This window comes from Ailuropoda melanoleuca, chromosome 5 (assembly GCF_002007445.2).
Source record: "Ailuropoda melanoleuca isolate Jingjing chromosome 5, ASM200744v2, whole genome shotgun sequence".
NCBI classification, from domain to species: Eukaryota; Metazoa; Chordata; class Mammalia; order Carnivora; family Ursidae; genus Ailuropoda; species Ailuropoda melanoleuca.
Window position 1 is genome coordinate 69061697 of NC_048222.1, and position 24402 is coordinate 69086098.

The 24402-nt window shown below is 37.6% G+C and overlaps 1 protein-coding gene across 1 annotated transcript in view; it reads left to right on the forward strand.

Moving 5' to 3' along the window:
* The first annotated feature begins 971 nt into the window (after positions 1 to 971).
* AQR (aquarius intron-binding spliceosomal factor) overlaps positions 972 to 24402 on the forward strand; it is a 94563-nt gene continuing 71132 nt past the window's right edge. The window contains exons 1-9 of the mRNA XM_034661200.1: positions 972 to 1244; positions 3941 to 3997; positions 7704 to 7744; positions 13376 to 13411; positions 16507 to 16627; positions 18695 to 18835; positions 20595 to 20663; positions 21000 to 21145; positions 21320 to 21351. Coding sequence (XP_034517091.1) covers positions 1170 to 1244; positions 3941 to 3997; positions 7704 to 7744; positions 13376 to 13411; positions 16507 to 16627; positions 18695 to 18835; positions 20595 to 20663; positions 21000 to 21145; positions 21320 to 21351 — 718 coding nt within the window. The 5' untranslated portion in view covers positions 972 to 1169. The remainder of the gene's footprint in view (positions 1245 to 3940; positions 3998 to 7703; positions 7745 to 13375; positions 13412 to 16506; positions 16628 to 18694; positions 18836 to 20594; positions 20664 to 20999; positions 21146 to 21319; positions 21352 to 24402) is intronic.

Sequence of the window (24402 nt, forward strand, 5' to 3'; positions counted from 1 at the left end):
AACATGTAATATTTTGTATCTCCCCTGGCAAATTTCTATTCATTCTTTGAGTTTGAACTTAAATCCTCTGGAAGCCTTTTAGATTTACCCAAATGATCCATCCCCTGTGCTCCCACTGCCTTTTGTTCATAACTCTATTAATTGTCACTGTTGATCATTGTTTTTCAAACTTCAGTGTTCACTGGAATCATAGACGGTTTGTTAAAAGCATAGATAGCTAAGTCACATCCCCAGAGTTTCTCTCATGTCTGGTGTTGGGCCCAAGAATTTGCATTTATGCAGGTTCGCTGTTAGGTCAAATTTGAAGTTGTGTTTGGAGAGAAGGGAGGATAGGCAAAAAAAAAAAAAAAAAAAAGATTCCACTGCACCTAGTGTAAAAAGAAATAACAGTTGGGACAAGCAACTTGAATTTTACCTGTTTTTCTGGTTACTGTCACTATCTTTTTGTCTTTTATGTTGAAATGCATTTTATACCTACTTTCTCCATTGCTTCTTCACTCACTAACCTGTCAGCTCCTTTTTACCAGGTAGCCCTTTTTTCCCTAGTATGGCAATAGGGATGGATTGCAAAAGGCATGAGGAAACTTTTAGGGGTGTTGAATATGCTTATTATCCTGATTTTGATGGTGGTCTCACTGATGTGTGGCTGAAAACGGATCAAATTTTACACTCCAAAATACGTGCATGTAGTTCATTGTATATCAACCTATACCTCCACGAATCTGTTAAAAACATAAAAAACCGAGCCCTTCATACCCAGCCTATGTTTTTTTCACTACTGCTTTTTTTAGGTTTAAGAGAACCGCCAAGTCTCCCCCAACCTGACAACTCCTCACCCACCACCACCTACCTGCCTGGTCACTGAGACCCGATCCGGACGGGCGGGTGCGTTCTCTCGGATGCCCGCTAGGGGGCGCATGCGGCGGAGGCCGAAGCCCTCGCATTCTGCAGCTCAGACCCAACGCCTGCACGAACTTCCGGCCCTGTTCCGTTACGCTTCCGGGGAAATGTACGGGCTGATGTACGCGCTCTTCTGAGTCTGTGAAGGCTGAGGTTATCCCGGCCCGCGGGCTCCTGCTTCGCGCAGCTGCCTGTTAGGGGAAGTGCATCGGGTTCACCGCTGCTGAGCGGACCTTTCCTTTCCAGTGGAGCGAAGTGATAGTGCTGCCATGGCGGCCCCTGCTCAGCCCAAGAAAATCGTGGCTCCTACGGTGTCCCAGATTAACGCGGAGTTCGTAACCCAGGTGAGCTTGGCCGAGTCTGGTGTGTGTGTGGAAGGAGGAGGCCGGGGGGTGGGATATTCTTTGGGACTGGGAGCACCCAGGAGGCATTCGTGCATCAGTTCATTCTCTCAGGTCTTTTAATTGAGTATCTGCTCTGTGTCGGCCACTGTGTTAGGTGCCGCGGATACCAGTGAAAGAGGCCGCCTTGCCCTTGGAGTACAGGTTCCAAGGAAAATAGACAAAAAGAAAGCCACTAAGCGAGCTTTTCTATTTTGGAGCCTGTCGCGGAAGCGATTGGTTCACAGAAGAAACAGCACCCCAGCCTATCTGAGACCGGCAAGGTTTCGTAGCAGAGATGATGCCTAACAGAGAGGGAGGAGTAGAGTTTTCTTAGCCGTAGAGTAACCTAGGCTTTTGAGTGGAGTGACGAGAGTCTGACAAGACACCTGCTCCAAGTAGATGCATCTATGAAGAGAGAAGTCGTGTTATCCGAGAGCGTTCATTTAGAACCTGTTTACTGTGTTGCATTATGAACCGTGGTTGGCTGTGAATGGGAAACACAGTCCTGTAGCCCTCAGCAACATACCTAATCCTCAAACGCTGCTTTGGGTATTGGTTAAGAGTGCAAGTAGCTCCCTGCCGAAGTTAGTATCCCATCTCCTTCTTTCTTCTGTGGCCTCTGTCTCAGATTTGCCAAGGCAGAAGCCTCAGGGTCATTTTGAGCCCCCCTTTCTCTTAACCACTGCATATTTACATTCTAACTATCTTTCAAGTCTGTCTGCTTCTCTGTACACGAAGCCAGGTTGCCCTTGTTTACTCTCTGGACCTAGGCATCCTAAACTGTCTTGTGGTTCCTCTTGCTCTCCTCCAGCCCATTCTTCATATTGCTGCCAGTGATTTTACACAAATGGAAATCTGATCATATTACTTACCTTCTTAAAATCTTTAAACAGTTCTCATTTCTCAAAGGATAATGACCAGGATCCTTCAAAGTATTATGTAATCTGGCCTGCACTTATATCCAGTTTCTCCTCTCTTTGTAACTCTGCTTTAGCCATACTGACCTGCATTTACTTAAATTTGTCATGCTGTCTTTCACCTCCTGGTCTTTCAACATTGTGCCTTCTGCTCAGAGTCCTCATTTTTTCCCACTTTCCTTTGTACGGTTAATTCATTGTCAACCAGCTACATTACTTTGGAGAAGCCTTCCTGACAACTTCTTATACTAGGTTAGATCTTCCTTTTCCCATATACCTGTGTTTTTGTGGTTAGAGCCTTTTGCTAGTTTCCTTCATTCACGGAGCTTAGATTTTTAGAGATGAGTCAGACGGATTAACAGTATAGTTTCAAACAAGGATGAGTACTGTCAGGAAAATGAAACAGGGTGTTATGACAGTGACTGGGTTAGGGTGAATGAGAGGCAGTCAGGAAAGTTCTCTCTGAGGTGACATTTGAGCTAAGACCTGGATGCAGAAAAAGGAGCCAGTTTTGGGGAGAGCAGGGAAAGAATCCAGGGAATAGCAAGTGTAAATGCTTTATGGTGTGAATATAAAGAAGGCCAGGATAAAAACATAAGAGAGAGAGAATGGTATGAGATGAAGACAGAGAGTATGTAGGGATCAGATCATATACAGTTTTGAAGGCCAAGGTAAGAAGTTTGGATTTCATTCTCGGTGAAATAGATTTTATTTGCAATCCAGGAAATGCTATTTTAGAAAGAATCTTCTGGCTAATATGTGGGAACTGGATGGGAGTGAAAGAGCAAAAGTAGTAATAGGGTTACCAGTTACTCCTGGTAAGAGATGATGGTGGCCTCTACTCATAAGATTAGGTTAGGGGCGCCTGGGTGACTTAGTCGGTTAAACATCTGCCTTCAGCTCAGGTCATGACCTCAGGCTCCTGGGATCGAGCCCCACATCAGGCTCCCTGCTCAGTGAAGAGCCTGCTTCTCCTTCTCCCTCTCCTGCACCCACTGCTTGTGCTCTGTCAAATAAATCAATAAAATCTTTTTTTAAAAAAAATAAAGTTTAGGGTAGACTGGTATATTCTGAAGGTAGAGGCAGCAGGACTTGATGCTGATTAATTGGGGAAGGATGGAGGAAAAGACAGATCGGGCATAGCTTGAACAACTAGGTGAATGGTTTGGACATTTACTGAGATAGGAAAGGAGAGGGTTTAGTGGGGAGTATCAAGAGTTCTGTTTGGGGGGCGCCTGGGTGGCACAGTCATTAAGCATCTGCCTTCGGCCCAGGGTGTGATCCCAGAGTTCTGGGATCGAGCCCCACATCAGGCTCCTCCACTAGGAACCTTCTTCTTCCTCTTCCACTCCCCCTGCTTGTGTTCCCTCTCTCGTTGGCTGTCTCTGTCAAATAAATAAGTAAAATCATAAAAAGGAAAAAAAAGAGTTCTGTTTGGGCCTTGTTAAATGTGAGATGCCTAGTAGACATTCAGTTGAAAATATTGAGAAGGCAGTTGAATATGTGAGTCTAGAGTACCTGAGCAAGATTTGGGCTTGAATATAAATTTGGTATTTGTTGACCCAAGGATGGTAACTGGCCTGCATGCCCATATAGTCCTCTTAGAAGGTGGAATTACTTTGTCCTCCCAATGCCTCCAGTGCCCTGTTAGGAAACAGCTTGTTACTATATGATCTCAGTCTTCTAGCTCGACAATGGTATGAACCTGTGACTTATTATTTATACTGTTTACTTTTGCAGTTAGCATGTAAATACTGGGCTCCTCATATCAAGAAAAAATCACCTTTTGATATAAAGGTAAGTATTTTTGGTTTACAACATTCTTTTTGAATAGGTATGTTCTTTTTATCTCTTTTTTAAGAGCTTAATTCAGCAAAAGCATTCCATGATTTTTTTTAAGTTCAAATTGCAGTTTTCTATTATCAGACTGACAATTATTTATGTTAGAAAATTTGGAAACTACAGAAGTTACACATTAGAAAATAAAAATCACTACCCAGAGATAACCTCCACTAGCATTTTGTTGTGTTAAATTTTTTTTCTTTAATAATAATTTTTTATTATGTTAGTCACCATACAGTACATCCTTAGTTTTTGATGTAGTGTTCCATGATTCATTATTTGCATATAACACCCAGTGCTCCATGTAATATGTGCCCCCCTTAATACCCATCACCGGCCTATCCCATTCCCCCACCCCCCTCCCCTCTAAAGCCCTCAGTTTGTTTCCCAGAGTCCATAGTCTGTGTTGTGTTATATTTTTTTAAAAATTGTGTATGTAACTTTTTTCCTGTTGTAGATTCTTGGTTTGTTTTAAATTTGAATTATAATGACCATGTAATGAAAATTTTTGTAAATATACAGAAATTTCTGTACAATTTTTTGACAGTTCATTTAGGGTAGAATCTATTGTTTCTTATTTTTAGGTTGATGAGCTGAGATAAAGATTTGTAAGAGTGGTGGAAGAAGTGGGATTTGGGATGCCTGGGTGGCGCAGTCGTTAAGCATCTGCCTTTGGCTCAGGGCGTGATCCCGGCGTTATGGGATCGAGTCCCACATCAGGCTCCTCCGCTAGGAGCCTGCTTCTTACTCTCCCACTCCCCCACATCAGGCTCCTCCGCTGTGGGCCTGCTTCTTCCTCTCCCACTCCCCCTGCTTGTGTTCCCTCTCTCGCTGGCTGTCTCTCTCTGTCAAATAAATGAATAAAATCTAAAAAAAAAAAAAAAGAAGTGGGATTCGTTTAGGGTAGAGGATTAGATGACCAAAGACCAGTAATATTTCAGTTAGGGAAGGTATTTATGGTTCAGGTAGAGCAATTTAGAATAAATGAAAACAAAAATTCCTAAATGTGGGATTAATTCTCATTGAAATAGTTCCTTAAAGAGAGATCTTAAAATAAAATAGAGATGACATATTGCATGCCATTTAACAACTATAGTTGACCCTTGAACAACAGAAACTTGAACTGCATGGGTCCATTTATACACAGATTTTTTTTTTTAAAGATTTTTTTATTTATTTATCTGACAGAGATAGAGACAGCCAGCGAGAGAGGGAACACAAGCAGGGGGAGTGGGAGAGGAAGAAGCAGGCCCACAGCGGAGGAGCCTGATGTGGGGGAGTGGGAGAGTAAGAAGCAGGCTCCTAGCGGAGGAGCCTGATGTGGGACTCGATCCCATAACGCCGGGNGCCACCCAGGCGCCCCCCACAGATTTTTTTTTAATAAATGCAGGATAGTACTGTAAATATATTTTCTCTTCTTTATGGTTAAAGTGTGTTTTTATTAGCTGACCCTTGAACAACTGAACTGCCGATCCTCCATGCAGTCAAAAACCCATGTATAACTTTTTTTTGGGAAAAAAAAATTCATTTATTTATTTGAGAGAGGGAGAAAGCATGCGCATGTATAAGCAGGGGAGCGGCAGACTGCTTTAGGCACACTTGGTAAAACTGAACTTAACCGAGGATTTCTTATATCACTTGAGCTTAAATGTTTCATTTATAAATATATTTTTGTTTTGCCAGCAATCCCTTTTATTCATCAGGAGGATATTCATTAATAAGGCATACATTAATTACTCTAATTACCAGTAGAGTTGCTTTATCTTCTTATATGCTGTTTGTATGTGTTTGTATATGTTGGGTCTTGGGGTTCCTAGGGTCATTTCATTAATAACAAGAATATATTAAGACACTACTAGATCGAGTTGAACCTAATTAGATTAAGATTTTCAGAGATTATGGGGCTCCTGGGTGGCTCAGCCATTAAGCGTCTGCCTTCGGCTCAGGTCATGATCCCAGGGTCCTGGGATCGAGCCCCGCATCAGGCTCCCTGCTCAGCGGGAAGCCTGCTTCTCCCTCTCACACCCCTTGCTTGTGTTCCCTCTCTCGCTGTCTCTCTCTGTCAAATAAATAAATAACATCTTTAAAAAAAAAAAAAAGATTTTCAGAGATTATATCCAGATCATTATAATTCTGGATGAAGCCATGTATGCCTGTTTAGAAGAACTTTATTATAGGTTGGTATTTGAAGATAATGCCCTTCATTTTATTATTTAATTCGAATTTTGATAAAAAGAAAAGCAATAACAGAAATTTTGTTTAAATTGAAGAAGACTTGGGGTACCTGGGTGGCTCAGTTGGTTAAGTGTCTGACTTCAGCTCAGGTCATGATCTTAGGGTCCTGGGATCAAGCCCTTTGGGCTCTGTGCTCAGCGGGGAATCTGCTAGCTCCCTGCTTGTACTCTCTATCTCTTTCAAATAAATAAATAAAATCTTTAAAAATAAAATAATCACCCACATTTACTTGACAAATCTACTTTGAGCAGTTAAAAGACATTGTAGCTACATAAAATATATGATACTGTATTAAAGTACTTTATAATTTTACAGTAGGAATTTTTTTTTTTAACTGCTATTGTCACTAGCCACTAGCACTGCTATGACTTCTGCTGGTAACTATTATTAAAGACTCACGGGGACACTTGGCTGGCTCAGTTGATAAAGCGTGCAACTCTTTTATCTTGGGGTTGTAAGTTTGAGCCCTACGTTGGGCATAGGGATTATTTAAAAATAAAATCTTAAAAAAAAAAAAAAAGACAATATGCCGGGATTTGCACTAAATTCTTTACATGTGTGGTATCTTATCTATATCAACTGGTGGAATACTTTGTATTAGTAGATCCTTTTTGTGGATTGGGAAGGTGAGCCTTAGAGCTGTCCTAGGCAAGGGTTCCAGCTATCTGCAATGAAGTAGGTGGTTTGAACCAGGTTTGTAACACCAATGCTGAATTCTGAAGTATCACACCATCCTGGCCTCCCTAACCCAAAAGAATTGAAATTCTGAGGCTTTATCACATGTATTTGGAAAACAGGATATAATTTGCTTCTATTATGTCCTTGTACTTTTAATTTACTGTCTGTCTGGCTTTCGAAAGTATATTGTTATAGTCCTTAGATGGAGTCTGATAGCATATACCTTAACATTAAGTTTTAAAAATATTCTAGGGGCGCCTGGGTGGCACAGCGGTTGAGCGTCTGCCTTCGGCTCAAGGCGTGATCCCGGCATTATGGGATTGAGCCCCACATCAGGCTCCTTTGCTGTGAGCCTGCTTCTTCCTCTCCCACTCCCCCTGCTTGTGTTCCCTCTCTCTCTGGCTGTCTCTATCTCTGTTGAATAAATAAATAAAATATTTAAAAAAATAAAAAAATAAAAATAAAAATATTCTAATTTGTGAATTTTCATTTTTCCTAGAAGTATTATAAATATATCACGTTAGAAGTCCAGTGCACTCTCCATTGCATGACAGTGCCACCTTGAATACATCATTTTAGTGATTGTTTCTAGGAATCTTTTTATGTAGATATATTTTACTATTTGTCTTGTATTATATCTATCCTAAACCAGCTTATTTTGTGTAATCTCAGTAACTGGACACTATCAATTTAGGATCTAAAAAAATGCTGTTTGAGATATTAAACATTTTAATATTTTTGGTAACAGGTCATTGAAGATATATATGAAAAAGAAATTGTCAAATCGAGGTAAGAACGAGTTTAATTTTCATACATAGGGATTAAGTGGGACCGAGTTGGATCTCTTTTGCACTTCTCAACTAAATGTGATCATAACTTGGAACTTCTTTATTTCTTTTTGATTTGGTCATCAGAGAGACGATGGCCAGAAAAACTTTTATATCTAGCTGCTGAAGAACCATAAATTATTTTTTGCTTTCTAATTTGTGGCTTAGTTTAGAGGAATTAAATCCAAAAATCCCATTAAATTTTTGGCTTAGTTTAGAGGAATTAAATCCCTCACACAATTGAGGAATTAAACCCATCAGGTTTATTTTGTTTTTGAAGAAATGTGAGGGAGAATAAACATAAAGATTTTATTTCAATTTCACTAATACTAATTTTCTTATTTTTTGATAAATCTTTCAAAAAGATTATTTAAAAATTATAAAAGTAAAACATACATAACACTTTATACAAAATAATAAAATATATTTTATATACAATGTATAGAATATATGTAAAATAATAAAAATAGATAATAGAAATTGTTTTTGAACAATGTACAGAAGGGGATAAGTTTTGAGAAATCTTCCCTGTCCCTTAACCCTCACTTTATTTATGTACATATGTATCCATCCCCCGCACCCCCCACCAGTTTTTTTTAATACAGAAAGTTTATAGTCTACACATCATTCCATCATATCTTTTTTTTTTTTACGTATTTTGGGCATATTTCTATATCTGCACCTGTAGGCATATATGCCCAGTGAGTATTTTAAAAGAACAGTTAACTAAATGTTTTAATATGAAATGGAAACATTTAGATTAAGAAGGTAAAAAAACTTACAAAATCTCAGATTTGTTATTTTTCATGTGTTTAAGTCCCAGAAGGTTAATTTTACTAAATATTATGAAAGCAAATCCATGGCAGCATCAAAATGAGAGGCTTTAATGATTGATTTGTGAGCATGTAAAAGAAGGCAGGACCAAAGGCCATGTTAAGGATTTTGTTTCTTATCTGAATAATAATGAGAAGCTAATTAAGCATGTAAGCGTGATGGTGATATTTTAAAAAGAGAATTTGGAGGGCGTAAGAAATAAGAAATTAGGTGAGTATTGTAGTAGTTATGTTCAATATAGTGATGGCTTGAACTAGCTTGGAAGATTGAGATAAAGAGGTGTGCCAGCTTGAGATAGAAATGACAAGATGGTAGGTGGTTGGATGTGGTGGTTGAGGGAAAGGGGAGAATCAAAGGTGACTCCTCTAAGTTTTTGGCTTAGGTTGCCGGGTAAGTAGTGGTTCCATTACTGATTTCTGCTATTGTTGTTAGGGGTGGAGTTGGGCATAGATCATTAGTCCACTTTTGGAAATGTTGAATTCTGTGTACTAAAGAGCCATGCAGACTGAGATGTAGAGTAAGCAGTTTGGTATCAGCACAGAGCTCAGAAAAGAGGGTAGGGTTGAGCCTACTTTGTTTAACCACCATTTCAGTGCTAAGGTACAACAGTGAACATGGTAGATAAAGTCTCCACTCACGAGCTTATGTTCTAGTTCTAGTCTAGATAGACAATGACAAGGTCCATTTCAGATTGAATGATCAGGGAAAAATCCTCTGAAAAAGGATATTTGAGCATATGTAACGTATGTTGGTCTGGGAATGGGTATGAATGAGATTGCCTAATAAAACCTAAGACGAGTGGGTGGGTAAATTCTAGGATTCTTTTTTCTTACATACTAAGAGAATACCAATCTGAAAATTATCTTGAACCTTCACAGCTAGTTTTCTGTCTCTTCAGAACAGGTTTTTACTCCAGTGGAAAGTAATTGCTTGTGGTTTTGTTTGTTTCATTTAAACCTTAGCTATTAATATTTCTTCCTTAAAGATAATTTTTATGTAACTAATGACCAAAAGCTGCCAGTGATTTTTTAAATTACATACTTGGCTATGTTGCTTTTAATTGCTGAAGGAAGTAACTCTTGCTGGCCAGGCTCACTAGGATTTATCATAGCACCCTTAATAGTCATTTTCTCACCTGTACACATTTGAATACTTAAAGTAAACTGACTACATTCTCAAATTTCAAAGTTGAAAAAGTTAAGTGCACTTCTGTAATACATAAACTGTAATGTATATATATGTTTTCATCATAAGTGTACTCTTGAATTCCCATCCCCTAAGGTAAATAATGTATATTTACATTTTTAAATGACCATTTTTTAGACTAGTGCCTGAGGAAGCTGTCTTGCTGCATTATGTGCTGGGAGCATCTTCATTATGGGGGAATGGCTTGATGTAAGATTTATTAACTTGTTTGTAGGCTATCAAAATATGCAGTTTAGGGGCTCCTGGGTGGCTCAGTTGTTAAGCGTCTGCCTTTGGCTCAGGGGGTGATCCCAGCATTCTGGGATCAAGCCCCGCATCAGGCTCCTCCGCTGGGAGCCTGCTTCTTCTCTCCCACTCCCCCTGCTTGTGTTCCCTCTCTCGCTGGCGCTCTCTCTGTGAAATAAATAAGATCTTAAAAAAAAAATAGGCAGTTTATAGCTGTAAGGTACTCTTAGTATACATTAAGGGTCCTGTAGTACACATTTTTTGCATATCAACCCTATTTCTGTAGGAGGAATCTGGGAAATTAATCAGTTCTTCATATTCTTATGGTATAAATGATAACTTTTAAGATCTCAAAAGTAGTAAAATACCATATCACCCAGTCAGCCATGTAATGTGTGGTCTGTTACACAATTGATTCGTATTAGGTATCCTTACCATTATCAGATTTGGCCAATGTATCTTAATATTTTTATCCTTTTGATTTTAACATCTTAAAAATAATCATAATTGTTATTTGTTGAGTGCTTTCTATGTTAGATTCTGTACTAAGCATGTTGCTTATATAGTAGCTCATTTTTCATCACAACAACCGTGTGATAGTACTGTCCTCGTTTTATTGATGAGGAAACTACAGTACAGAGAGGTTAAGTAGCCCAAAATGTTTCCAGTAGTTAGAGGAAGAGCTGGGTATTAAATCCTGGTTCTTTGACCCTTATCCAATACTCTCTTCTTAAGTAGTGCAGGGTCCATTGCCCTTTAGAACTCCCTTAACCACCACACTTTGGTGTGACTATTAATTCTGTTAGGAATCCATCTAAGGGGTTTTTATGCAGAAAATAAGAGTGAATTATAATGTAGTTTACTTTGCCAGTGTTTATATTTGTTTTTATTTAAAATGTTTAAACCCCAGAATGCCTAGCTGGCTTAGTCAGAAGAGCATGCAACTCTTGATCTCATGGTCATGAGTTTGAGACCCACATGGCGTGTAGAGATTACTTAAATTTTAAAAACTTAAAAAAATGTTTAAACCCCTTTACTGTGAAACATAACACAGAAAAGGGCATAAAACAGACATGTTTAGCCTTCTAAATTATTATCATTCATAACCACCACCAGGGTAATAAAAGCCAAGATTTGTCAGAATCCCAGAAGCCCTTGCATGGCCCTTTGCTTTAACATTTTAAGATACAAGTGTGGAAACATGAACACTATAGTTTTGCTTATTTTTAAACTTTAAATAAATGGAATCACATGGTATATACTCTTTTGTGGCTGGCTTCTTCTGTTCACTATTACTTGTTTTTTTAATCATCTTCTTTCCAGTAAATCTGGAAATGGGTAGTTCAGAAGTTAATGTGAGGGCCTTTGTCAGCCTTTTCACAATTTTTTTCCTTTTTTTTTTTTTTTTTTTTTTTTNTTTTTTTTTTTTTGGCTTTCCCTGTGTGGTTGCAAGAGGGCTGCCACAACTCCAGACCTCATGTTTTCACACAATCATTTCCCAAGAGAAGACGCAGTGGCATTATAGCAGCAAAGCTTATTGGCAGAATAAAACTCCGAATTTGATGAATATCACCAAGACTGCTAGAAGAGAAATTGAGTGTTTTTGCTTTATCTTGACTTTTCTCTTGTCCAGTCATCCAAAAATAAATTGGCCACTTTTCCACTTTGAATATGAGGAAGCTAGGTCCCAGAATATTTAAAAGATGTGAGGGTAGCACTGAGTCATGACCAAAATACAATCCTCTTTTTTTTAATTAATTATTATTATTATTTTTAGGGAGAGAGAGAGAGCAAGAGGGCAGGGGAGGGGAGAGGGAGATGGAAAGAGAGAATTTTAAGCAGGCTTCACGCATAGTGCAGAGCCCAACACAGGGCTCCATCCCAGGACCCTGAGATTATGACCTGAGCTGAAATCAAGAGTCAGATGCTCAACCAGCTGAGCCACCCAGGCGTCCCCGGAATACTATCTTCTATCTCATGAGCTGGTATTTTTTCTTTCTTTCATCATGAGGTACTTTTTGTGGCTGAAGAAATTAAGCAAGCCCTTGAGTGCATTGTGAGCACTGAGTGAATTCTGTTCCCCAGCATGTCTGCAGCTGGAGACTTAGTGTGTCTGACACACAGGATGTTATATCCACTCAGTGGTTGGCTGGCTGTAGAAGCCAGTACCTTGTCAGTATTATATCTTTGTGCTTTAGCACAGTAAAAACCTACATTCTGTTCTCACTAAAGATCTCTGACACTGCATGCTTAATGAAACTACTTAAGAGATCAGAAATCAGTGGAATAGTATTTTGACAGGATAATGGTCTCTTGGGGTATTATAAATTCATAATGCCTACATTTTTAATTTTCAAAGCAAGAGGCTATTATCTAGTAGCAGTGTTCTGGTCTGACTGCTTTATTTCCAATATGCAAAATGATAAAACTGAATTAATGGACATTTGAACCTGCCTTTGGAGAGATACCTGGTAGCTACAGCATTATTTATTTTTATAAAACAAAGGCCTTCTATGTAAAAAAGACAGTCTAGTAAGGAGAGATGTCTACTGTTCCTTTCACAATTTTGTCATATTGTAGCTTAAGGTCAAGACTTACGAAACCTGGGGCGCCTGGGTGGCACAGCGGTTAAGCGTCTGCCTTCGGCTCAGGGCGTGATCCCGGCGTTGTGGGATCGAGCCCCACATCAGGCTCTTCTGCTATGAGCCTGCTTCTTCCTCTCCCACTCCCCCTGCTTGTGTTCCCTCTCTCACTGGCTGTCTCTATCTCTGTCAAATAAATAAATAAAATCTTTAAAAAGAAAAAAAAAAAAGACTTACGAAACCTGTGAAAAGTCTGATTCCATTGTTTATGATAGAGATACATGTGTCCCTTGTGCTTTCAGGAGGGCATGACTTCAGAATGTTTCCTTTTGAATATTAAATGAAAGAATGTTGGTCAGTGCTCAAGAAATTAAGATAGGCTACCGTTTGGCAATTGTGATCCAATAATATGAAATGATGAACATTTGTGTTCTCATTAAAATTATTTGCCTTATTAACCTGTGTGTTATATCTCAGTATGTCATGGTGCTAATTGTGTTTGTTAATACGGGTAGGATAAGATTTCACTTAAGTAACTTTTCTTAGTTTTTAAAAATAAAATAAACTACCCTGACAAAATACAAAGAAAAAGTATAAAAGCAAAATTAGCTTTCTTCAATGCATATTAAAATATGATTCTGATATGTGGGTCAATATTAAAACAAGATTCCAAAATGCATCTGCATTAATGACTCTGAAATACTTATATTTTCTGTTTAAACATTTTTATTATTTTTATACTTCAGGTTTGCCATCAGAAAGATAATGCTCTTGGAATTTAGGTGAGTTAAAAGGCTTTACTTTGATGAAGTTAAAGATGGTGTCAGATCTGTACTGTCTGTATACCATAGAGATACCTGTATCATGTTTCTTTAATTCTAGTAGAGTTAATGTACAGTGTTATATTAGGTTCAGGTGTAGTATAGTAATTCAGCAACTCCATACATCACTCAGTGCTCATCTTGATAAGTGTACTCCTAAATCCCCATCTCTTATGTCACCCATCCCCCTACCCACCTACCTGTATCATCTTGAGCAAATCATCTACTCTCATCGTCTCAGTTCCTCATCTGAAAATGTTAAGAATGGGTTTGGAGTTTAACACCCAAGATAGAACAATACTATTAAAAACTGTGACAAGCCAGTGATATCTCTGAGGCATCCAGCAGAAACAAATATAAGGATACTCTGGGAAGATATGTTTTCCAGTTGCATTGCAGAAAAATTCCTGTAGAACCCTGGTAAAGGTGAGTTCATATTCCCTAATTACAAAGCATGTTAGGATAATAATCAACCAGAAGCAAGAGTCCGTTGAAATAACAAAGAACAGAATTAGATCCCTACTCCACCCACCCAGGACCTTAGGTAATTAAATAATTGATATACACTATCAAATCATTATGTTTAAAGTTATTATGAGTATAAAAGAAGAAATTGTGTGAACATGGAACAAGACACTAAAAATGAATAGATTTGGGGAAAACAAATAAAAATTATTGACATTTAAAATTAAATACAGGCACCTGGGAGATATTGCAGGTTTAGTTCCAGACCACTGCAATAAAGCGAGTCAAATGTATTTTTTGGTTTCCTAGTGCATATAAAAGTTATGTTTATACTATATTGTAGTCTGTTAAGTGTGCAACAGCATTATGTCTAAAAAAAAAATCTATATACCTTAATTTAAAAATACCTTATTGCTAAAAAAAAGCTAACCATCATCTGAGCTTTCAGTAAGTCATGATCACTAATCATGGATTACCATAACAAATATAATAATAATCAAAAAGTTTGAAATATTCTTATTGCCAGATTCTTTGGTAATTCTTATTACCAAAATGTGACAGACACACAGCAAATACTGTTGGGAAGAAATGGTGCTAATAAACTTGGTCAATGCAGCATTGCCATAGACCTTCAATTTGTGAAAAATCCAACATCTGCAAAACTGAATAAAGCAAAGTACAATAAAACAACATAGGCCTGCGGTGGATTAGACACAACTAAAGAGGGGATTAGTGAACTGGCATATAGAAAACTAATTAGATAATAGCAACGAGAAATAGAGATGAATAATATAAAAGGAAATTCAGAGATACAGAGGTGAAAATTAGAAAGTCCAATAAGAATTTCAAAAGAGATTTAACGAGAATGAGGGAGTAGCAATTTAGAAGAGATGGTGGTTAAGAATTTTCTACAGTTGAGGGGCGCCTGGGTGGCACAGCGGTTGAGCGTCTGCCTTCGGCTCAGGGCATGATCCCGGCGTTACGGGATCGAGCCCCACATCAGGCTCCTCCTCAATGAGCCTGCTTCTTCCTCTCCCACTCCACCTGCTTGTGTTCCCTCTCTCGCTGGCTGTCTCTATCTCTGTCGAATAAATAAACAAAATCTTTAAAAAAAAAAAAAAAGAATTTTCTACAGTTGAAACATGAGTCTTTTAGATTCAGGAAATACAATAATTCTGAATAGAGCAACTGAAGACTGACAAAGATGGAATGAAAATCTTATCTGCTGAAGGATAAAAAAGACATTACTCAAAGAATGCATAGATTNTTCTACAGTTGAAACATGAGTCTTTTAGATTCAGGAAATACGATAATTCTGAATAGAGCAACTGAAAACTGACAAAGATGGAATGAAAATCTTATCTGCTGAAGGATAAAAAAGACATTACTCAAAGAATGCATAGATTAATTGTAGATTTCTCAGTTGTAGTAACAGAGAATGTAATAGAATGAGACCAATACAAGAAAAAAATCACTAACAACCCAGAAAGAATTATATAACCGGCTAACCTGTCATGAAATAAATTTCAGACAGCTAGAATAATACCAACAGACTTGCTGAGAGAAGTTCTAAAGGATATAATTCAGGAAAAAGGAATTTAAACTTGTAAGAAAGGAATGAAATGAAGCTTTGGCCATTTTATTTATGAAAGAGCACTTAAGTGTCTTACTTGGAGCCTTTTGACCATCATTTTAAGTAAAATTCCACTTAACCAGTTTCCTAGGTTCTTATAATGTAAGTATTGTTAAAGATAGACCTATGGAAATACTGATGTGAGCATAAAAGGAAGTAGAAAAATTACAGTGCTACAGCAGAATCTAAACCACTTAACTATGTGGGCTTTTACATAGGTCTGCAGACATGTATGTGAGTGATTGCAGCACGCATGTGGAGTGATTTAAAGTGGGAACAAAACACCTTGCTTTTTTTAATTGGTGCTCAAGAGTATTTTAACCCCAGTATGGTAATTGATGTTTATAACTACCCTGAATGATAAAAAATGGCTAAGTTATGTTGTAAAAATCAGAAATACTTAAATTTAAATTTATTAAGGAATATTTTCACCACAGTCTTAAAATAAGAATTTTGGTGTCTTGAGAGGAAACTGCCAGTTACCTTGAAAACTGACTTACGTTGAATACCTAGGAAATTAAGTATGAAAATGCTTCTTTTTATTAAGTCTCTTTCTTGGTTTCTGGAAGTCATTTGGTCCTCATATGAGGTAGTATTAATGTCTCAGATACATTTATCTGCTGAAATTGCCCATTATATCATTTTGGTTTTTTACTTCAGAAAGACTTTTAGATAAGGAATATCCAGTGTTCTGATGGTGATAATTAGAAGTTAGTAATCTTTGCTGTCTTCCTACCTTGAAAGTACAAACTCTCATTCTCCAAAGCTGCAATCATGATAAATAAATTGGTAGCAGATAGCAGTGACCTAGATTACAGATAAATTTGTGAAGGATTTTCAAGTTACATAGTTTGTAAGAAGTTTTCAGAAAGTTGTAGATAATCATGCTTTTCCAGGTAAGTGACATAGTGAATGGTTGTAACTAATAAAATATTCTGTGCTTTTTCACTCTTCACAGCCAGTATCTTGAAAATTACCTCTGGATGAATTATTCTCCAGAGGTGTCCAGCAAGGCCTATTTAATGTCAATCTGCTGTATGGTGAATGAGAAATTCAGAGAAAATGTCCCTGCATGGGAGGTAACAGATTTAAATTACTTCATCCTGTGCTCACCTTAAGCCATTAAAAAGTAGAACTTTTGACTGATAATAAATAATGCTTTTAGAACAGAACTTTGCCCAATAATAAAGTAAGGGTTGAGAAGAAAATGGATATATGAAGAATACTATTCTTTTTTTGGTTTCAGTACTTTGTTCGAACTAATTTACTATGAATTGAAAAATTCTGAAAGTGAAATTATTTTTCTATTTTGGGCTTGAAACAAAGAATGGCATGGATTATAAAGACTTCTCATCAGATTGAAGTGAGGTTTATATTAATTAGCACAAATAATGCTCAAATGAGATAATATTTTCCAATGTCCTTTTTCACATATATTTGTAGTTTTCCATAAAGTAATTTTGCCAAAATTAAGACAGTATTTACATTGTAATTTCAATTTTCTCTTTATCCCCAATTTAGGATCTGCTTTCCGTTTTTGAAANCATAAAGTAATTTTGCCAAAATCAAGACAGTATTTACATTGTAATTTCAATTTTCTCTTTATCCCCAATTTAGGATCTGCTTTCCGTTTTTGAAATATTTAGTAGACTGACATTTTCCCTTTGTGCTAGTGTAATAGAGGCTTGGTCAGTAGAGTCCAAAATCTAGGTTTTCTTGCATAAAATGGTCAGCTCATCAGCTTTTTTAAATGAAGAAAAGGCATGGGTACTTGTCATCTTTTTATGGCAATGGTCTCTAAATTGAGGAAGTATTAAACTCTTTAGGATAAAAGCATGGGCACTTCTCTTGAATATTCACTAAGTAAGAGCCATCTTTGGGCAGATTAGAACCCAGAGTAAACTGTGGGCCTTGTGTATTATTGAAGGACCCTGGGGATTTCTTGAAGTTGCTTCAAGCTACTGTAGGAAGGGAGAAGGAAGATTTTTTGAGCTAAAGAGTGACACGATCAGTTCGCATTTATAAAGACCATTTTGGTGATTAGGACTTGAAGTAGAGAAATACAGATGAAGAGAAGAGGATACATACAGATTTGGAAAGTAGAATTGACTGGATTTCATAATGGAATAATTAATATTAGGGAAGGATGTTATTTTCAGTAACTTTCCAGGCTTGGGCAACTGAGTGTAAGAGATAATACTGCCCTTTACCAAGACAGGTAATAATAGAGGGGTGACAAGTACTAAGGAGGGTACAAAATTGTTGAATTGATTTTTGGACTTACTGAGTTTAAATCGCCTTTTGAATATCTAGATGAACTTATCTAGTAGGCAGAGGAATCCGATGTAGAGTTAATGAGAGTAATAGACTGAGGATGTATATTTGGAATTATTAGCATATGTTGTTGAAGTCAAGGGGGGAGGAAAAAAAGAATGAAGTTAGAACCCTAGATTACTGGTGTGTACACAGCAAAAGAAGAGGAGCCCTCAGCATGTTGAAAAGGAATAGGGGGTTGGAAGAGTCCATTGGACTTGACAGCCCTAACAGCCTCAGAGTATCCTGGGGGTGGAAGCCTGGAGAGAAGTAAATGAAAACAACTAGTGTAGAACACACATTTGGAGCACTTCTCTGAAAGAAGAGAGATGTGGAAGTAACTAGATGGGGCAGTAGATCAGAGGGAAGCTCGACTATATTTACATTGTTTACTTCTTGTATATCACTTACATGTGAAGAGTAAAGAGCTAGTACAAAGCAGGAGAGGCTGTCTTTGAGATTAGTTAGTGGGAAACTAATTTTTGCTAAAGATGTTGTTTCTTTTGCTTAATTTAGAATTAAAACATTTCAGATCCTTAGAAAACAAACACTAAGCTAAATGTGAACATAATCCATAAAAGAAAAAAATAAAGGAAGTAAAACCATTACTTTAGGGACACCTGGCTGGCTCAGTCCATAGAGCATGCAGCTCTAGATCTTGGGGTCATGAGTTCAAGCCCCTGTGTTCGGCATAGAGATTACTTTAAAAAAATTTTTGTAATTATTTGGTTTTGTTAATAGACTCCTAAAGTGTCTACTAATGTTTGTTTAAGGGGAAAAAAAATGGGAGAGTAAGCCATTTCAAAATAAATTTTTGTTCTTTCTCTTTTCAGACTTTTAAGAAGAAACCAGACCACTTCCCATTTTTTTTTAAGTGTATCTTGAAAGCAGCATTAGCTGAAACTGATGGTGAATTTTCACTCCATGAACAGACGGTCTTACTGCTTTTTCTTGATCATTGCTTCAATAGTTTGGTAATTTATCTTTGGGGAAAACTTTAGCATTTTCTTGTTTTTTAAGTTGAACATAAATGAAATTACCTCTATAGCCAACTCTTTATCCATGGTAGGGGAGAAGGAGGATAATTCCAAAAGCTTAATTTCAGCCACTTCTCAGTAAAAACCTTTTAGAAGATCCATTCATTTTTCAAATAGATTTGGACTGGATCTCCTTTTTTCTATCTAAGAAAAATGATAGTCAGAACTGAAATTCCCCACAGGTAGAGCAGCGAAGAGTCTGGCTAGTGTGAACTTTGAGTGATGAGATCTGTGCCGCAGCTGGACACAGAAGCTAGCCTTACTACTTTTCGGGCATGCCTCATGCACAAGCTGCCGGGTCAGCAGGAGAGTGCTGTTTTGAGTTGACTGATCAGGGACAGGTGCCGATGATCTTGAAAATCTCTTGGGTTGTGTCTGACACATTTTCAGCCTTCACAAGAGCATCTTCGAAAGAATTAAATATTTACAGTAATTAATATTTCATTTGCACTTCTCTTCTGTGGTAATGTGGAGGTCTGTACCTACTTATTTAAAAATAAGTGCCTCTGAAGTGATAGTGCATTAGACCCATGCAGGAGGACGCCTCCGGTTCTCTCTTACCTCTATACTGGATGTTGACGGATGGTTACTACTTGNGGTCTGTACCTACTTATTTAAAAATAAGTGCCTCTGAAGTGATAGTGCATTAGACCCATGCAGGAGGACGCCCCCGGTTCTCTCTTACCTCTAGACTGGACGTTGACGGATGGTTACTACNACGGATGGTTACTACTTGTTGTTGGTACTACCTCGCATGAATCTTGTAAAGACATTGAAAAAAAGATTTATGAAGCCCTGAGTGGAGGCCATTATTACATCTTTAACATTTATTAAACTATGCAATGCAAATGTAAATATAGATGTGATTCTTTATCAGTAATGGGACAAAAACAATATTTATTTAGTATTAGTAGTTTGGTGCTAGGTTTGGTTACCTTAAAAGCTAGTTTGTTATTGAAATACTTGATTTTTTTCAGTATGCCATCAGTTCTCATTACTTGAGGTAGTTAGGTCTGTGGAGTAGTTGTAAACACTGATTTGGCTAAAACTGAACCATTGCTCCTAGGGAAAATACAGGATTAGGTGCCTACAAGCCTACAATCACAACATTTTCATCAGTTGATCAATACATAATCTTGTTTTATGTGTTTCTGTTTAAAGATACCTTACGTAATAATACATTGTTGATTTATTAACATTGAACTCATGGCCAACAGCAGTAACTGAAGTCTGAATAAACCTTATGTAACACACATGTTTTCTCCATAAGACACATCACAGCCTTCTTGCACATAGGAACACTAACCAGTACTTCAGGTTCTTAAATATCATTAATTTGAAAGTATTGGTGGCATGTTTTCACCCCAGGACTTAAAAAAGGTAGTCTATTCCTTATGTAAAGGAATCTTATCTAAAGATTTAAGTTAAAGGGGCGCCTGGGTGGCACAGCGGTTAAGCGTCTGCCTTCCGCTCAGGGCGTGATCCCGGCATTATGGGATCGAGCCCCACGTCAGGCTCCTTTGCTGTGAGCCTGCTTCTTCCTCTCCCACTCCCCCTGCTTGTGTTCCCTCTCTCGCTGGCTGTCTCTATCTCTGTCGAATAAATAAATAAAATCTTTAAAAAAAAATTAAAAAATAAAGATTTAAGTTAAAATACTGGTGTGCTTGTAAATTTGTTTTCTTTGTGCCTTAAACAGGAAGTAGACTTGATACGAAGTCAAGTACAGCAGCTTATCTCCCTTCCAATGTGGATGGGCTTACAGCCTGTAAGTATCTAATTTCAGAAACTTATGTGTATATATGTTATATAAGTGGAAAATGCAGTTTAAGACTATGTAGCTTTAATATGGATATAAAATGGTAACTAAAAATCCCCTTTCCTGCTTAGAAAATATATTTAACTTACTATGCATTAACTTATACATGTAGTTTTTTTAGTTTTAAAGTTTTTATGTGTAAGCTAGTAGATGTTTCACCTAATGTCATTATTATGAGGTAAAATAAGGTAATATCTATTGAGCTCATAAAGAAAGGGTTAATTTAGCAAAATGTGGTCATTATTTCATGTGTGTCTTTGATTTAATATCACATCATTCTTTCAGGCACGATTGGAGTTAGAATTAAAAAAGACACCTAAGCTAAGAAAATTCTGGAACTTGATTAAAAAGAATGATGAAAAGATGGATCCAGAAGCAAGAGAACAGTATGTTGCCAAAGCTTTGTTCCATGTTGGTTTGTTATGCTGGTTGTGAGTCTTAGATGATATTGACTGGTTTGTTGTTTCTTTTATATAAGGCTGAACCAAATAAGTAATTAAGAAGTGCTTTGACTGTCATAGGAATATTTTTCATAAAGATCTGAAGGGGAAGTCACAACATCAACATGTTTTTCTTCTTTCTCTTCCGTCTGCCCCAGTGATAAGTATATCACTGATCTTCTCCCTGCCTATTGACCGTAGTTTGTCTGTCACGGATGGTTCTCAATTTCTCCACAATCTTCAGACTGTCAATTCAACTTTCCTTTCCTTTTCTTACTCCCTTACTCTTAACAATGACTTTTATACACTCCAACCACCATTCATTCATTCATTCAACGAATAGTGAATGTTTATATTTTGCCAGGTACTATTCTAGGTATAGGGGATGTAACAGAGAACAAAATGGAAGTAATTCCTTCTCTATGGAGCTTACATTCTAGTTGGGGAAGACAGAAGCAAACACCAATTGTGTAGTATTCTAGATGGTGATACATGCTAGGGAGAAGAATAAATCAAGTATAAGGATTAAAGAAGCAGGTGAGGGTTATGGGTTCTTTTAATAGTAGTATTTATTATCAGTTGGGTAAGTCTGGCAGCAAGTATTTATTTACACTGAACAAAGTGGTATTAGTATTAGTAGGACACAAGGGGGAAAGATCTGCATACTCTAAGAGCTCTCTCTCTCTCTCTCTCTCTCTCAGGCTAACTGGTCTAACTGTGACCTTGCCTTACCTACGTGATGACAGTTGCAGCAGCACTCCTTGTTCTGTTTCCATCTTTTATTGTTCTTTTCCACTCACTCCTTTTTCTCTACTTATGTAAATATGCTGAACACTCCCTTCCCTCGGACCTAGGATAACTGTAGCTCTAGCTTATTTTTTCTTCCACTTAGGAGGGTGCTGTATACCTGTGTAGCTAATAATGACAGCCGTAAGTATGGGTGAGATGATTTAGTGAGATACGTAAACCCTGAAAAGAGGGTTGAGTACAAAAAGAAGTGAAACCTAGAGTTAATGCTGGTAGTTACTAAAAATGGGAAGAACTGTAAAAAGCCGCATGTCAGACAAATGAGTTTGCGTGTAAGGGAGTGAGCTATAAGGACAAAATATTAGGGTCAGAGTAGGAAAATTCCTTCTTTAATTTCCAACTCTAGTCTCATCTCTCATCATGTCTTCCCACCCAACAGCCTCTTGATTGAACTAATCACATGACATCTGTATTACTTGACAACTCTTTTTTTTTTTTTTTTAACCCGCTCTTCCCATTACCGCAATATGATTTAACCGTAAATCTCTGTGGCCCTGTCTTCTCTGCTTTCCTATCTTCGTATAACCCTTTGCTGTATACAGTTGACCCTTGAACAGCATGGAGGTTAGGGGCACCATTCCCCCCCCAACCATACAGTCAGAAGTCCACATATAATTTGTGACTTCCCAAAAACCTAACTGCTAATAGCCCACTGTTGACCAGAAGCTTTACTAATAACAGTCAATGAACACATATTTTGTATACTATATTTATTATATACTGTACTCTTACAATAAAGTAAGCCAGAGGATAGAAAATGTTAAGAAAATCATAAGGAAGAGAAAATGTATTCACAGTACTGTAGTGTATTTATTGAAAAATACCCACATGTAAGTAGACCTGTGCAGTTCAAATCCATGCCATTGAAGGATCAGTTGTACTTCTATTTGCCAGGAACCCCATTTCGGCTTAAGTAATATTAATTGTTTTTCCTCCTAAACTTGCCTTTCTGGCCAATTTCTCTTAATGCTTCCAGACAGTAGGGCTTGGAATATTCCAGTCCTTTGACTAGCAATTCATATCTCATCACCCAGTCCTATTGGATCATCTTTAGTCCTTTCTCTTCTTTCTTGTCTATTCACACTGCTGTTGTCTTAAATCAAGCCCTCACAGCTTCTGACTAAGGCACAACAATAAGTTCCTATTTGATGTTTCTTATAGCTTTCCCACAACAATGAGCCATCTTCATCAAGATGAAGATTTCTTCAACAAGAAAATGTTGTTTTCTTTGCCATATTCCTATTCGCAAGCTTTCAGTGGTTTCCTGGTTCCCATAGGATAAACTCTAAACTCCTTGTAGTGGCATTCAGAAACCCCCAACTATTTTTTGTGACTCCCCTAAATCCTGGGCCTCATCTATTCATTGTTTCTTTTTTTTCTTTTCTTTTCTTTTTTTTTAAGATTCTATTTATTTATTTGACAGAGACAGCCAGCGAGAGAGGGAACACAGGCAGGGGGAGTGGGAGAGGAAGAAGCAGGCTCCCAGCGGAGGGGCCTGATGTGGGGCTCTATCCCAGAGCACTGGGATCACGCCCTGAGCTGAAGGCAGACGCTTAACAACTGCGCCACCGAGGCGCCCCTATTCATTGTTTCTTAAACAGTGCTTCCCTAAGTACCTTTTCCCCTCCACTCTACTTAATTGAAGGCTAACCTGAGCACATCTAGACAAACTACTTTAGGCCACAGTGCTTTCTTCTTCTGAATTCCAAAAACATGCTGTGTGTTTTTGATTGAAATGCCAGCTGTCTGTAATGGTTAGAATATGGATAATTAGAGAAAAGATTCTACAGTCAGACTTAACCAGACTCCACACTCGCTTGCTGTGTAACTGTGGGCAAGTTAACCTCACCTCTTTCAGCACCAGTGTGAAATTGGGACAGTAAGTTGTACCTGTTTCATAGGACTGTTGTTAGTATTAAATGAGATTATTCATACGAAGTACTTAACACAGTTTAGATCCTGGCACACTAAGTGCTCAATTAATGTCAGCCAGTTTTATTAATTACGTGTTGCTTTCTGTTACTGATTATCTTTATAATACTTGCACATTTTAGTCATTTCCCTACTTTGTATTTCCAGCAGGACTGGCATAATCATTTACAGCTGTCCAACACCTGGTGAATGTTTGTTGATTGATTGGTACATAGTGTATCTTAAATTAGTAATGAGTAACAAATTGTTTTTTAAACCAACATTTAATTTTTAGACATTGTAATACTCTAGTATATGTGATACTTCAAACATATTAAAGTATAAAATTGCTTAACTACATACTTAAACATTAAATTTTGAACCTTAAGGGCAGACTCTTAAATTTTGAAAACGCCTTCCTAGTTCTGACCTTTAAATCACAAGTGAAAACTTTGACAGTAAGAGAAAGGGGTGTGTTCTTAGCTGGCTTATTATACCAGTAATGAGGCTCTTTTCTCCATGTAGTCTTC